Source organism: Serinus canaria, chromosome 9 (assembly GCF_022539315.1).
Source record: "Serinus canaria isolate serCan28SL12 chromosome 9, serCan2020, whole genome shotgun sequence".
NCBI lineage: Eukaryota > Metazoa > Chordata > Aves > Passeriformes > Fringillidae > Serinus > Serinus canaria.
Window position 1 is genome coordinate 16,297,032 of NC_066323.1, and position 13,190 is coordinate 16,310,221.

General features: G+C 41.6%; 1 protein-coding gene across 10 annotated transcripts in view; it reads left to right on the forward strand.

The window, feature by feature from the left end:
* The window catches only part of DOCK10 (dedicator of cytokinesis 10), a 135,718-nt gene that overhangs the window by 108,041 nt on the left and 14,487 nt on the right, over positions 1-13,190 (forward strand). For 7 of the 10 annotated variants that reach the window (XM_050978018.1, XM_050978020.1, XM_018913059.3 and 4 more), the window contains exons 33-47: positions 24-140; positions 1,126-1,237; positions 1,954-2,075; positions 2,161-2,275; positions 2,441-2,507; positions 3,247-3,294; positions 3,948-4,049; positions 4,915-5,039; positions 5,429-5,541; positions 6,226-6,363; positions 7,876-8,058; positions 8,614-8,724; positions 10,103-10,318; positions 11,110-11,167; positions 11,502-11,600. In XM_050978018.1, coding sequence (XP_050833975.1) covers positions 24-140; positions 1,126-1,237; positions 1,954-2,075; positions 2,161-2,275; positions 2,441-2,507; positions 3,247-3,294; positions 3,948-4,049; positions 4,915-5,039; positions 5,429-5,541; positions 6,226-6,363; positions 7,876-8,058; positions 8,614-8,724; positions 10,103-10,318; positions 11,110-11,167; positions 11,502-11,600 — 1,726 coding nt within the window. The remainder of the gene's footprint in view (positions 1-23; positions 141-1,125; positions 1,238-1,953; positions 2,076-2,160; positions 2,276-2,440; positions 2,508-3,246; positions 3,295-3,947; positions 4,050-4,914; positions 5,040-5,428; positions 5,542-6,225; positions 6,364-7,875; positions 8,059-8,613; positions 8,725-10,102; positions 10,319-11,109; positions 11,168-11,501; positions 11,601-13,190) is intronic. The other 3 variants (XM_050978016.1, XM_050978017.1, XM_018913065.3) reach the window with 3 other exon arrangements.

The window sequence follows — 13,190 nt, forward strand, 5'->3', positions numbered from 1 at the left end:
TGATGAGGTGTCTTTGTTTTCAGGCAAAACAAGCACAAATAGCAAACCTGTATATGCCACTCTATGGAATGCTTTTGGACAATATGCCAAGGATTTACATGAAAGACATGTTCCTCTTCAATATCAATACTTCCAATCAGGTAATCCATCTGGGATTTTTTTTTTTTTGGTGCACTGAAATGATCAAAGTGAGCAGTCTGACCCAGTGGGTAGAGGTCCAGGTTTATGCTGGTCACCAGTTGGGTAGCAGAAAACAGTTCTGAAATTGCTGATATATTTGCATCTGCAAAGTTTAATTTGGAAGGTCTCAATTTACAGAGCACCTGCAGAGCCCTGGGAGTCTGTACTGTCATGGAACAGAATGGGGGTCTGAAAGAGACCCAGGACACTGCTGTCCCAGGGCTGCAGATTCAGGGTTAGAGATCTGGAGCCCCAGACAATGTGTCCAGTAGCTCTGCCACAGGCTGGGGTCTGAGGACGTGTCCTCAGGCAGGAGGCTGGCACACACTGGTGTAAAGAAATCCTCCCACTGCCTACAGAGTCTTTGCAGGATTGCTTTGTGTACCCAAAGGTGGTACAACTGAGGGACCATAAGCTATACCAGGAGGCAGAGGGAATGCTTACAAGTAACTGAAAGAGGGAAGGGATACAGAAACGTCATAAAACAGCTTTACTGCCCCAGAAAATGTCTGTATCAACTGCATATCTGAAGGGATATGTTTGTTTCATAGATGTTATAACCATAATGCTTGGAAAACTAGAAGCAGATTTCTGCAGGGGTGTTGTGTCTTTCAGTCCTTCCAGCAAATAAAATTCCATTTAAATTTGAGCATTGCTAATGGCAATTAATGTTCCGTTCCCAGTGCTGTGTTGATGTTTCAGGAACAAACACTAGTTAGACTTGACCAGTCCTTCATGTTTCCACTGTGAGAGAGTCTCATATTGCAGGAAACTTCTCAGCACACTATGGCAAGCCTTGATCCTTCAAGGCTGTCATGTCAAAACAACTGGAAGTAGGTTCTCAAACTCAGAGTCTTAGAAAAGCCTCCTGGGTGTGCTGTCATTATCCAAGTTGTGGATAATGACATGGAGGACTGGAGCTGGGTCTGTGTCTTTCACATACAGGGATCCAGGGATGACCTGAGCACGGCTGGCGGGTTTCAGAGCCAGACAGCAATGAAACATGCAAACTCTGTGGACACCTCCTTCTCCAAAGATGTTCTGAACTCTATTGCAGGTACAAATGACAGATTGAACAGACACACAGACAGATTTGTGTGTATCTCAACCCATTGTGCTTTCTGCTTAGAGTTCATGAAGGATATCATGAACTTCTGTTATACCATATCCCGGGAAACATGGTGTGCAATGTTTCTCTGCCCTTTGGGTGTCTTTGGATTGACTTTCACTTGTGAAGCTGTTCTACTTCCACTGCTTCACTTACTCTCCTGCTTTGGAATGATGCCAGTATTCAGGCTCTAAGAAATCCCTTTGCCTGAGGTCATTCTTGTAGTCTCTGCCTGACTCAAAAAGAGTTCCAAGGTTTCTCCTGAAAACTCCTGATGTCTCATGGAGGCAAACATTCATAGTTTTTTCAGGCTTAACAGAAGAGTAGAAATACAACTTATTTTATTCACTACCTCCAACCCTGTTTCAAAATTCAGGGAAATGAATTCAGGCATCTTTCCACTGATGTTTGTGTCCTTAGGTCAGTTCTTACAGAATGCAGCAGGCCATTTTAATGCCATGAAAAATGGCAAACTGAATCATTGTACTTCAACTTGTTGCATGTTTTCAGTACTAAACATAGCCATCAATAGCTTTGCTATTGGAAGGTCAAAGCACTTGTCTCAATCCAGCATGTGACACATTTTGAGTTCTCCATTTTTTTTGTTGGTTTTTGTATCCATAAATGTTTTAGTTTAGCATGTTTGCTGTGACTTTCATTTACAGCCTTTTCATCAATAGCTATCTCTGCAGCAAACCATGCTGACTCCAGAGCTTCCTTAGCAAGTCTTGAATCTAACCCAAGTACCAATGAAAAAAACAGTGAGAGAACTGACACGTGTGAAAAGGTACATGTGCAAATGTTGGAGATGCTTGCTGGAGGTGGGAGTCCATCACTGTGCTTAATGGGGCCCTTTGCTGTCACCTCAACAGATCATGAGACCTTTGTCTTTGATTGGGTCAACTCTTCGTTTTGACAAGCTGGATCAAGCTGAAACTAGAAGCCTTCTTATGTGCTTCCTTCACATTATGAAAACCATTTCAGAAGGTAAAAACTGTGCACTCACTACTTAATTTGTGTTGCTGTGAAATACTGTGTGTACTGAATCCAGTGAACATTAAATTAGAATAATTATCAGTGTGTTTTACAGGCTTTGGGCTAAGTATAATTCCCTATAATGGATACATAATATATTTTAATATCTCCCCTTAGATGCACTGATTTCCTACTGGTTGCGAGCACCCTTCTCAGAAATAACAGACTTTTTCAGCATTTTAGAGTAAGTTTACTTTGTGGTTGTTTGATTTTTGTGTTGAATATTCCAAAGTGCTGGCTACAAACAATTCCTCTTTGGGTTTGTCCACCTATTGGAATAGTCTGAGATAGCTCTTGTATCTTACATCATTTTGCTATAGTCTTCCAAAGTCATAATGAGAGATTATTAATAAGATACATATCTTCCAATATGTTGTAATTACTATGAAAAAGGGGGTCATAATGCTTTAGGTCTTCCTTCTAAAAGAGATTTTCATATTAGTTTCCCATTTGGTGTTGAGATTCTGTTTTTCCCTTGAGAAAATTATTTAGCTCCTCAAAACTTCCCAGCCATAAAAAAGTCACATAATGTAGGATGGCCTGCTTTTCACATCCCCAGGGTGGTTTGCTCAGTCCAATCTGTGCATGACTGCAGAATCCAGCAGGTAGCTGGTTTTGGAATTTCCTCAGCATCTTGTTGTTGAAATGTGAGTCATTTTCCTTCAGCTGGTGATGCAGCAATGCTTTTGCAGCCAGGTTTTTGCCTTTGCCATCTCACCAGGAGAGAAAGAGAGCACTGGTGTGCAAAGTGCTGCCACACCTCCTGTGTCCCTAGGCTGGGAGCTGCTGCACTCAATATTTTTGCTTACTAGCAGGTGCATATGCAATAGGTCTCATTGAGGCACTAAGATTCAGCATTTCTTTATTTTTTTCATAAATACAAAGCCATTAATAGACATAAAATGTGTTGTTTTATCTTCCAGGGTTTGTCTGCAAAACTTCAGATATCTAGGAAAGCGCAATATTGTCAGGTAATTCTGTATTACAGACTCTGTGTTGCAGTATTTAAATATTGCAGCATTTATCAGAATTAAATGAGATTAACAATGTATCCATCAATTTTCTCCTGAAAGAATCTCTTTGTGGATCTGAAGCCAATGTATGCTTCATTTTTTCTTTTATGCAAATGATGTTATTGTGATGTTCTGCATATCTGAGTATGCTCTAAAGGATGAACTGCATGATGTGATAGCCACTATTGCATTTATAACCCAAAATACTGGGGCCACTCTTGACCACGTTTCTGTGCATATGCCAAACAAGGGAACTTTGAACGCTGGATTTCCATCCATGTCATGGAAAGAATAGTTTTAATGGGCATAGATAATTGTTTCTCAGCAGTAAAAAAAAAAATCTCCTGCCTCCCTGAAAAAATGTGACATCGTGTTCAGCTGTGAAATGTGGAATGCACGCTTTGTCTCAGCTGATGTTTCACTTTTAATTTTATATTACTGCTGTGAATTTGTCTATATGTCATGCAGTGTCAAAATTAAAGGTCACCAGAGGAGCCAGTTCTTGCTCCACACCAGGTTTAGTCAGGCCTGCATTTACTCTTCAGGGACATGGCAAAATCAGTGTCACGTTTCATAACAGATCAGCACTTATTTTCTCTTTCTCTTGACAGGAAAATTGCTGCTGCTTTTAAGTTTGTCCAGGCCACCCAGAATAATGGAACTCTGAAAGGTTCAAACTCCTCTGGCCAGGCATCAGGGCTGCTCTCACAATGGTAATGGTGCATGGAATTCCTAACTCTGCAAGCCCCCAGCCTGGGCTCTCATCCTCCAGCCCCCACCCTCTGTCACAGCACTGACTGAAAAGAGGTTGACAAAATATCTAACAAATTTCAGAGGCCCCAGAGCTTTAAACTATAAAAAAGTTGAGTCTCTCTGGCTTGATTTACAAGCTGTTGGTTAGAGTGTTATGTTCAGGGAGTAATTCTGTCCTAGAATAATTTTAATAATGTAAATTTATGAAATTACATTTTTAAAAGAAGTAAACAGGAAATGTATTTTAAAAAGTTACCTGAATTTTGAGATGTTGAGTCTTCCTCAGTTACAAATATAAAATCCTTTAAAAACTTATAATAATCATTGGTATTTTAGGTCTAAGCTTCTCATTATAAATTAATGATGTGTTTGCCAGCATCAAAGAGGACTAAAAGAACACACAAATATGCACACTTGTATTTTTACTGTCATTGTCAGTTTATTATCATTTCTTTCACCTCATAGAAACTGTATTATTTCTTTCTTGAACGGGATATATTTTTCTTATATTCTGAGTTAACAGAACTTACCTCGATTTTTCTTCACCCAAAGACAGTTTTCTCAACACCAGCCAGTTATTTAAGCTGATGCTTTTTTTTTTTCAGTGCTTAATGGAGTTTTGTCCCCTGAGATTTCAGGAAATCACAGCACATCTTTGCTTTGTCCACCTCACTGACTTCCACATCTTTGTTTCTCTGAAGAATTTTGCTTCATCTTGTTTAATTCAGCCATTGAGAATCACTTATGGAACTGGCATGGAAAATTCTGAGTGGGCACAGTAGTTTATTCTGTTTTGCTGTTCTTAGTGGTACCTTTCAATTGCAGGATGCATTCTACTTCAAGTCACGATGGCCACAAGCACCACAGATCTCAAACATTGCCAATAATCCGGGGCAAAAATGCACTTTCTAACCCCAAACTCTTGCAGATGATAGACAGTAGCACTGCAAGTAAGTACAGAAATTATTTACTTCCCTCTGGAATTCTGTGGGATTTAGATCAGGATCTATACAGACCTTTTCTTGACCAGAGGCTCTTAAAACAATGAGATTGGAGTCATCTATCCCACTTCCCAGTTAGGTTTCTTCCCTCCTTTGAGGATGAACAGAGACAGTGAGAGGATGTACTCACATCACTGGTGCAGCTGGTGAGAGTTGACCCAAATTTCCTCCCCTTTCATCTCCTATGAGCAGTTTTTTTCCAAATACCACTTTGGTTAAAAGTGCAGTTAGGACACCATCTCTGCTGTGATGAGACTTAAGGACCAGATTGCAGAATTAAATCATCTTTAACAACACTCAGAAGATTGGTTTTAATCTTTCTTTTTTTTATGCTGCAGGCACCTCCAATGAAACAGACATTGTTCAGTATGTAGACACAGAGGCAAACATTGCTACAGAAGTTTCCCTCATAATCCTTGACCTGTTGTGTCTTTACACTCTGAATCACCAGGTATGTTTTGCTGGTTTTCTTTTCTGCTTGAGCTGGTGGGATATGGGGTAAAAGGAAGGCCTGGGGGAGCAGGCACACAGAAAACCTGAAATGTCTGAGACAGCAGAATAGGGAAATAACATATGCCAGTCCTCAGTGAAGGTCTTTTAGAAGGGCATTGGTTCATAGTACCCAAACTGAATAGAAAGAGGTGGAAGAAGAAACATCCAGGGCTGTGTACAACCCTTCTCTGCTTTGGAAGTGTCTTGCATCTAGTATTACATCAACTTTTCTGAACCATGCTTATCCCACTAGATTTCAGTGATTTTAAACAGATTTCCAACCTGCTTGTTATCTCTATCTCTGCAAGTCAACCTCCTTAAAAATTGCTCAGATTGCTTCAGCAAGCCCAGATGACTTGCTGAAGGTCTCAGAGCCACAATACAGCAAGCAGCTGCTTTCCCATTTTAGTGCTCCCTCTCTGTCAGCCTAACCCTTAAATACAGTGTATACAATCCATGAGTAGTACAGGCATAGCCAAGTGCTTTCCTTGAAAAACTGCAAGAGTCTGCATCAGGCTGGGAAAGCATCATCTGCAGAAATTTCACATGGAAAAAAGCACTCTGAGGTAATGTCCAGCAGATCCTTCTCCTGTTTATTCACTTCAATAACCACAGTGTCCTGTCCTGTCTGTAAACTTTTCAGAGGCAGCTCCAGCAGTCTGATTGCCAGAATGTGCTGATGAAGAAGGTCTTTGACACACACATGCTCTTTTTGCAAATCAACCAGTCAGCAGCAGCTCTCAAACACGTCTTTGCTGCTCTCCGGCTCTTTGTGGGCAAGGTAACTCTGGGTTTGTTCTTTTAGCCTGGCAGTATGTCACAGCAAGTACAGCTGGGGGACCATTGGAGACTTGGCAAGAGTTCTGAACTTACTCTGTTAATACTTATTCCTGACAAAGACAGTCTGATTTATTGCTATTTAAAAGAAAGAAGATTACAATGTCTGAAAAAAACCAGTTCTGTTTTGAAATTGAAAAATTTGCTAGGAAGGGAGAATTTTTGATGTAAGTGGATGAGTGATGTCTAGCTCTGTGGTGTATCCATTGCCTTTCCTGCTTTTACCACCTCTAGAACAAAGCTTGAAACCCTAGAAGTCTGTGGTCTTTGTGGCAGGTACCAGGTTTGCAGAATCCACCAGTGAATTGTTACTGCTGTCCCCAGAGGAACCAGCAGGAGGGTATTCCATACATTTCACCAAAAGTTCTTCCACACTAATACAGTTCTGCAAATACCTGGTTTTAAACAGTGGAAACAGTTTGGATATGTGTCAAAGTGTTTCTTTGCTTGCATTGCACTTGTGTAGATTGGCATGGTCAATTAGGCACTTGATGCCAGCTGCAAAGGCTGCACAATTTCCAAGTCACAGAGCTAGATGAGATCCTCTGAAAACCAACCAGAAGGTAGCACTCACAAAGCAATTGCTCTGGGGAAGTGACAATAAGCAAGGCTGGCCTTGGTTCCTAAGGGTTTCTATGAAGCACAAGAGTGTAGCTGAGTTTACAGCATGTGGCCTCCCTCTGGTTGTTGTCTCAGGGGAAAGGAGGAGGAAATCATGCTTCTCCCAGTGTGCAGCTGGAGGACGTGGGGGAAATATGAAGTAAACCATCCACAGACAGCTTTAAATGACATCCCAGGCAGCTGGGACTATGCAATGGGGAAAATGAATAAGTATCCAGAATTGCCGTTCTCATTTATCCTGTAGCTTTTGGGATTGAATTCTCCCTTCATGGTTCTGTGGGAGCAGGGATCTGTTGTGGTTCCTGCAGCAGAACCCCACAGGCAGTAGTTAAAGTTTATAGCCCATGTGTGCATTTCCACCTCTCTCCCTCAGTCTTCTGTTACATTCACCCTGCTGCTAACAGTGGGTATGGTTTGGAAAGCCCTCCTCTGTTGTCTCCTGCTCTTCAGACCCTTGACTGCTGGAAGTTCACTGACCTTGCCACTCAAACTACTTTCCTTCTGCTGACCAGCTTTTATACCCATGCAGAGCTCCCCCTGCTTTTCCTGGTTAGCTGTTGTGCATTCCTGGCAGATTCCTGGCTGCTTGCTGGGCTTGCTGTATGCCAGCTGCTTCTGGGTTTCCTAGAAGCTAGTTTGATGGCATATAGTGTTTCTAGGAAAATCTGAGTGTAGTTCTTAATTAATCTTCATTTAAGTGTGGGACTATGCTTAGTTTAAACCCTGGTATAACTGTGGGAGAGTTACTGAAAGGTTTAAAAAAATTGTTAACTCAGAACAACTGCACCAAGACCTAAGAGTAGTACTGAACATGTTCCCACATTTCTTTCAATAGTTCCCATCAGCATTCTTCCAAGGACAAGCAGATCTCTGTGGCTCCCTCTGCTATGAAATCCTGAAGTGCTGTAACCATAGGTCACGTTCAACTCAGACTGAAGCATCTGCTCTTCTTTATTTTTTCATGAGGAAGAACTTTGAATTTAACAAGCAGAAATCAATAGTCAGGTCCCATCTACAGGTAAGTGAAGTGTGAGATCAATATTTAACTGATGTGCGTTAGTTTTTATCTTTTTTTTTTTTTTAATGCATTGAAGAAAGGCAATCCTTTAGCAGTCCTCAGACAGGCAGTTGTCTGTGGCAGCTTGATTTTCTTGCCAAGTCTGAAGTTGGACTGGATTGTCTGCTGTTCTTGGGCTGCTCAGCTCTGCTCCAGGGAGAGACAACAGCTGTGAATGTATCTGCATTGCCAGATTAATGGCTTTTCTTGACTCACGTGTTGCTTACAGCAGTCAGAGCACAGCTGATGAAGAAACGAAAAAGAATCTGACAGTACAGGAACAGACCTGTAAAGTCCAGTAATAACAAATTTACACTGCAAAATGTGAGCAGCTACTAAACTGTGAAAGATTACTCACAGTCCTTGCCTTTGTACATGTTACCTTCGTAGGACAGGTATGGAATGACACTGCATGAAATTACAAGTACATCAAGTCACACTTAAACAGGGGTTAAAAACCCTTCTGAAACTCTTGATTTCTTTGCTAATTGCATCCTGTGTTTGCTCCCTGTGCAGCTCATCAAGGCAGTGAGCCAGCTGATAGCGGATGCGGGGATTGGCGGATCGCGGTTTCAGCATTCGCTCGCAATTATAAATAATTTTGCTAATGGAGACAAGCAGATGAAAGTAAGAAGCATTTTTTGTCAATCACTACCTCTTGCAAAAGGTCAACAATTTCACAGGAGCAAGTGTTTCAGTAAATAAAATTGTTGGTTCTATTAGCCAGTGATTTATGCATTCATAGTGTGCCTTTCTCAGGCAATCTGAAGTTCATGAAGGTGTTTGGGACTCCAAAGCTTAATAAGTGAAAATAATATTTAAACAAAAATATTTTATTTGAAAATTGTATTATTTGTTATTTATCGCTTATTTTGTTCATCTGCCTCATGTCAGGGGTCATGCATTGGGACTAATGGAACACAATTGCAGTTAGCAAACAGTTTTTAGTCCGCAATTGCTCCCTTTCCTCTGTTCAGTAAATGTGTAGCAAAATCAGGCACAACAGTTGGGTTTTGTAAGACCTTGCTAGCTCACTGAAGGTATACTTGGCTCTTAGACAAGTTACCACTGCTGTTATAGTCTATACAAAAATTGTTGGAAAAGTATTCTGGTTTTTAATTTTTACAATTCTTGTCCAAACACATGTCAGTGTTCATTTTCAGTTTTATACTTTGGAGGTGTTGTTCTTCTCTGAAGGTGACTTTAGGGTATCTCCACTGAGATTAATAATAAAGTTAGCATAAGCAAGTTGGTAGATAGTTAGCAGAAGTAGTTCAATGTATTATCTGATGAGATGTCATTACAATTCTATTTGTTTTTAAAGTCCAGCTTTGATTTCACAGCACTGCAGACAGTCACACTGCTTCAGTGACTTGCTTATCTCTGTGTGACATAGAGGAGAGAGTATTTAATTTCATTTACTTTTTCTGAATGTTTTGCTTTTAAACAAAACAAAGGATGAAAATAAGTCTGAAAACAAATGTATTTCACTGCTTTTCTGAAAAAGAAAAACTGAAGAGCTGAGCTAAATATGTTGAGAACAGCTGGTGTGAGTAATGTAAGGACTCTGTTTTAATCTAGCACAGTGTGAGAAGGTCAGGAGCCAGACTTGTGCTTTATTCCCATGGTGAAACATGCTGGGAGTGTAGTTAAGCAGGACTATCTATAGCACACGGTGCTGTTGCTCAGTGTGCAAGGGTCCAGTTTTGGACCCAGTAAGCAATTGAGGAACACCTGTTCCAGTTCCCTGGCTTCAGCAGAGCTGTTGCACATGGCAGTGGAGCAGGTGACTGACTTGGGCCATCTTATAGTGCTGTGAGGCATCAGGAACAATCACCCAGGGCTTGTGTGCAATGTGTGCGTGCTCTGGAGCTGTGACTGCTCCAAAGCCTGCCCAGCCAGGGAGGGGGTGGAGGCCCTCTGTGTGCAGAGCTTTGTTTTGCTGGGGGTGCAGCATGGGGCTCTGTGGATGGTTTCAGTGATGCATTGCTTATCTTTCCCAAAGAACGTTAATTTCCCAGCAGAGGTGAAGGATCTGACCAAGCGCATCAGGACGGTTCTGATGGCCACAGCTCAGATGAAGGAGCATGAGAAGGACCCTGAGATGCTGGTGGACCTGCAGTACAGCCTGGCCAATTCCTATGCCAGCACACCTGAGCTACGCAGGACGTGGCTCGAAAGCATGGCCAAGATTCACGCAAGAAATGGAGATTTATCAGAGGTAATGTGAATAAATGAACAGGAAATCCATCTGTCTATAGGCTGAGCTGTTCTGGTGAAAGGGCTTTGGTAGTGAGTTAAGAGAATCATACAGTGTCTCTCATGTATTTGAAATCAGAGGAGTACAGGTCTGAAAACAGCTGGAGATGTGATATGAAACACCTGGAGATGTGATATGAAACACCTGGAGATGTGATATGAAACACCTGGAGATGTGATATGAAACACCTGGAGATGTGATATGAAACACCTGGAGATGTGATATGCCCATCACAGCTTGCCTGACCTTGAGTGCCTGCTACATGCTGGAGCAAGGCTTGAAACTGTCTGACAGGGGAGCTGAGGGCAGTGTCACTTTGGCACCTCTGCTGCCTACCCCTAGCAGGCACAGTAGCTGTAGTGTAGAGGAGATTATGGGCAGTGAGTAACTCACAGAAAGGATTTTCTTCTCCCTCACTATGGCCCAGGAGAGGAGCTTTGCTTATAATGTGTTGTCATGTTCATCTAAGACGGAGTGGGTGATGCAAAATTCCACTGCATAACCCAGGAATACCTTATTTACTAAGTCATCTTAATGGTTTTCTTGAGAAAATCTATGGATTATGTAAGACACCTCGTGAAATTTACACTTGAGGAGGATTTCATCTTTTAATCCTTTATTTTCTTAGATTATTTTTGTCTCACTTTTCTGCCTCATGATCTGGCAGAGCTGAAAGTATATGCTCCTTATCACACGTGTGCTGTAATTCAGGCTGCTTTGACATATCCATGTATGCTGGCCTCTCGTTACAGGCTGCTATGTGCTATATTCATATTGCTGCTCTCATTGCAGAGTACCTGAAGAGAAAAGGTAAGATCATCATATCCAAAACCAACTGTGTATATATATATATAAATATTACTGTTCAAAATCATTTTTTGGCTCTCCTGCTTTCCTTCCTTATATGTAAAGTATTCTTAAAGCAGCTTGAATTCTTCCCAAATGTTTCATTTTTAAAATATATCATAAATGCTGGTCTTAGACTGGAACAGTGAAAGTGTGTTTTGTGTAAAGAGGTTTAATTAAATGTTTAGCAAGCCAGTGCTAATAGAGAATGCTTCACTTGTCAGTCTGTTGTTTTGAAATATGCATGTATTAACACAGACCAGTAGCAGTATACTAATACCATCTTACAATATCATAGGTTACTGGAAAATGGAAAAGATTTGTACCTCACGTATGCTCCTGGAAGATGCTCAAGTCTCTGATAGTAATGTGTTACTAACAACTCACAATGGAGGAAGTGAGTGCTCTAACCGTGCCTGTCTGTGGGTCAAATAACATGATTAGGAGATCAAACTGCTGTTTTCCAACTGATCTGGAAAGATATCAACCAAATCAAACCTGTTTCTAGTGCATGTTGAAGGCTGTTGTAGAAAGCAGTGCTGGAAACATCATGAGTTCCTTTCCTGATGCTCTTTGGCTGGTTTGATGGATTGCTCAGAATGTCTCTGGTTATGGGCTTTTGCAGCAGGAAAATCCCTCTTGGGTCAATTGGTGTTTAGCATGCAAATCCATGTTCAATTCCTTGGCTGTCCAAAGCTGGGAGGGCAGGGGGATGGAATTAATATCTGGTTGTCCATATGTAACTTAGTACAGATAAAGGGTTTTTTTAAAATCTATGGTACTTATTTAAAAATAAAGTGCAGGCTTATATTTTTTAATGTTTCTATGCCAATGGTTATTTAGGTTATGAATTCTGTATTTCATAGTAATTCTCAGCATGAGATATGTTAGCAATTTCCAGGATCAAGGGCAAATATCTGGGGAAGAGAAAACATGGAAAGACTATAGTCCTTCAATATATTTGGAAGTGTCTGTGGACAAAATGAAAAAAATGCATCCTTTTAGAAGGAATTTTTCTGTGAAGAGCAGTAGTTGTGAGACAGTTCAGTAGTGGTAAAAGACTTTGCCTGAATAAAGATTATAGTAGCTAGAGTGAAGAACTTGGGTAATTTTAAACCTGTACTTAAACAGTTTTCAAAACTTGAGAGAGAGAATGGAGGCTCCCATCTCAGTATCTATGGCTTAGCTTTTTTATTGAGCCATAGTAGCATTTTCCTGCTGTTAAATTAAACGTGGGCTTTGCCAGCAGTTGGTCCCCTCCCCTGGCAGCTTTGCCTTCTCCACTCCAGAGCAGTGGTAAAATCCTCACAGGGCAGAACCTTCCTGATCTATAAAGTGTGATGCCTGTGCAAGCTGTTTCTGATGCAGCCATGGTACTGAAGGCCTCAGCTTAGCAAATACTAAGCTGAGTTTAAGATTTAAGCTCAGTTTATTCCTCGTGAGCCTTTCCATCCACAGCTGCTGCCACCAGCCAGAGGTTTCTGCAAGGGAGTCCCTTGGCTGGGCCTTGCCAGCGCTGCTGAGCCAGGGCAGGACAGGAAAGCACTGCCAGCGTGTCCTGGAGCCACCTCCCCTGGCCTGGGCAGTCCTGGGGACTGTGCCCCCAGGACACCTGACAGGGGGACACCTGCAGGCTCCCCAGGTGTGAATTGTGTCACCTCAGCCTGCCAGGGTCATTCCTGTGCACAAAGGAGTGCTGCACGTGAAGCTTTGCCAGGGCTGCCAGCACTTAGAGCTCAGGAACCAAAATGCCAAAGAGAGGAATAACACTGCACCAGGAGAGTGCTGGCATTCCCCTTTGCCTGGAGAAGTGAATTTATATCATTGAGGAAAATGTGGAATAGTCTTATAAATTCCATCAGCTCCATTTGTGCTTCTCATTACTTGGGCTGCAAAAGAAATGAACTCCTCAGCTCTGTTTTAATGGCATCTAGTAACTTCTTGAAGGATCTGGTCTCTGAGTCATTAACAGCCTTTCTTGTGACTT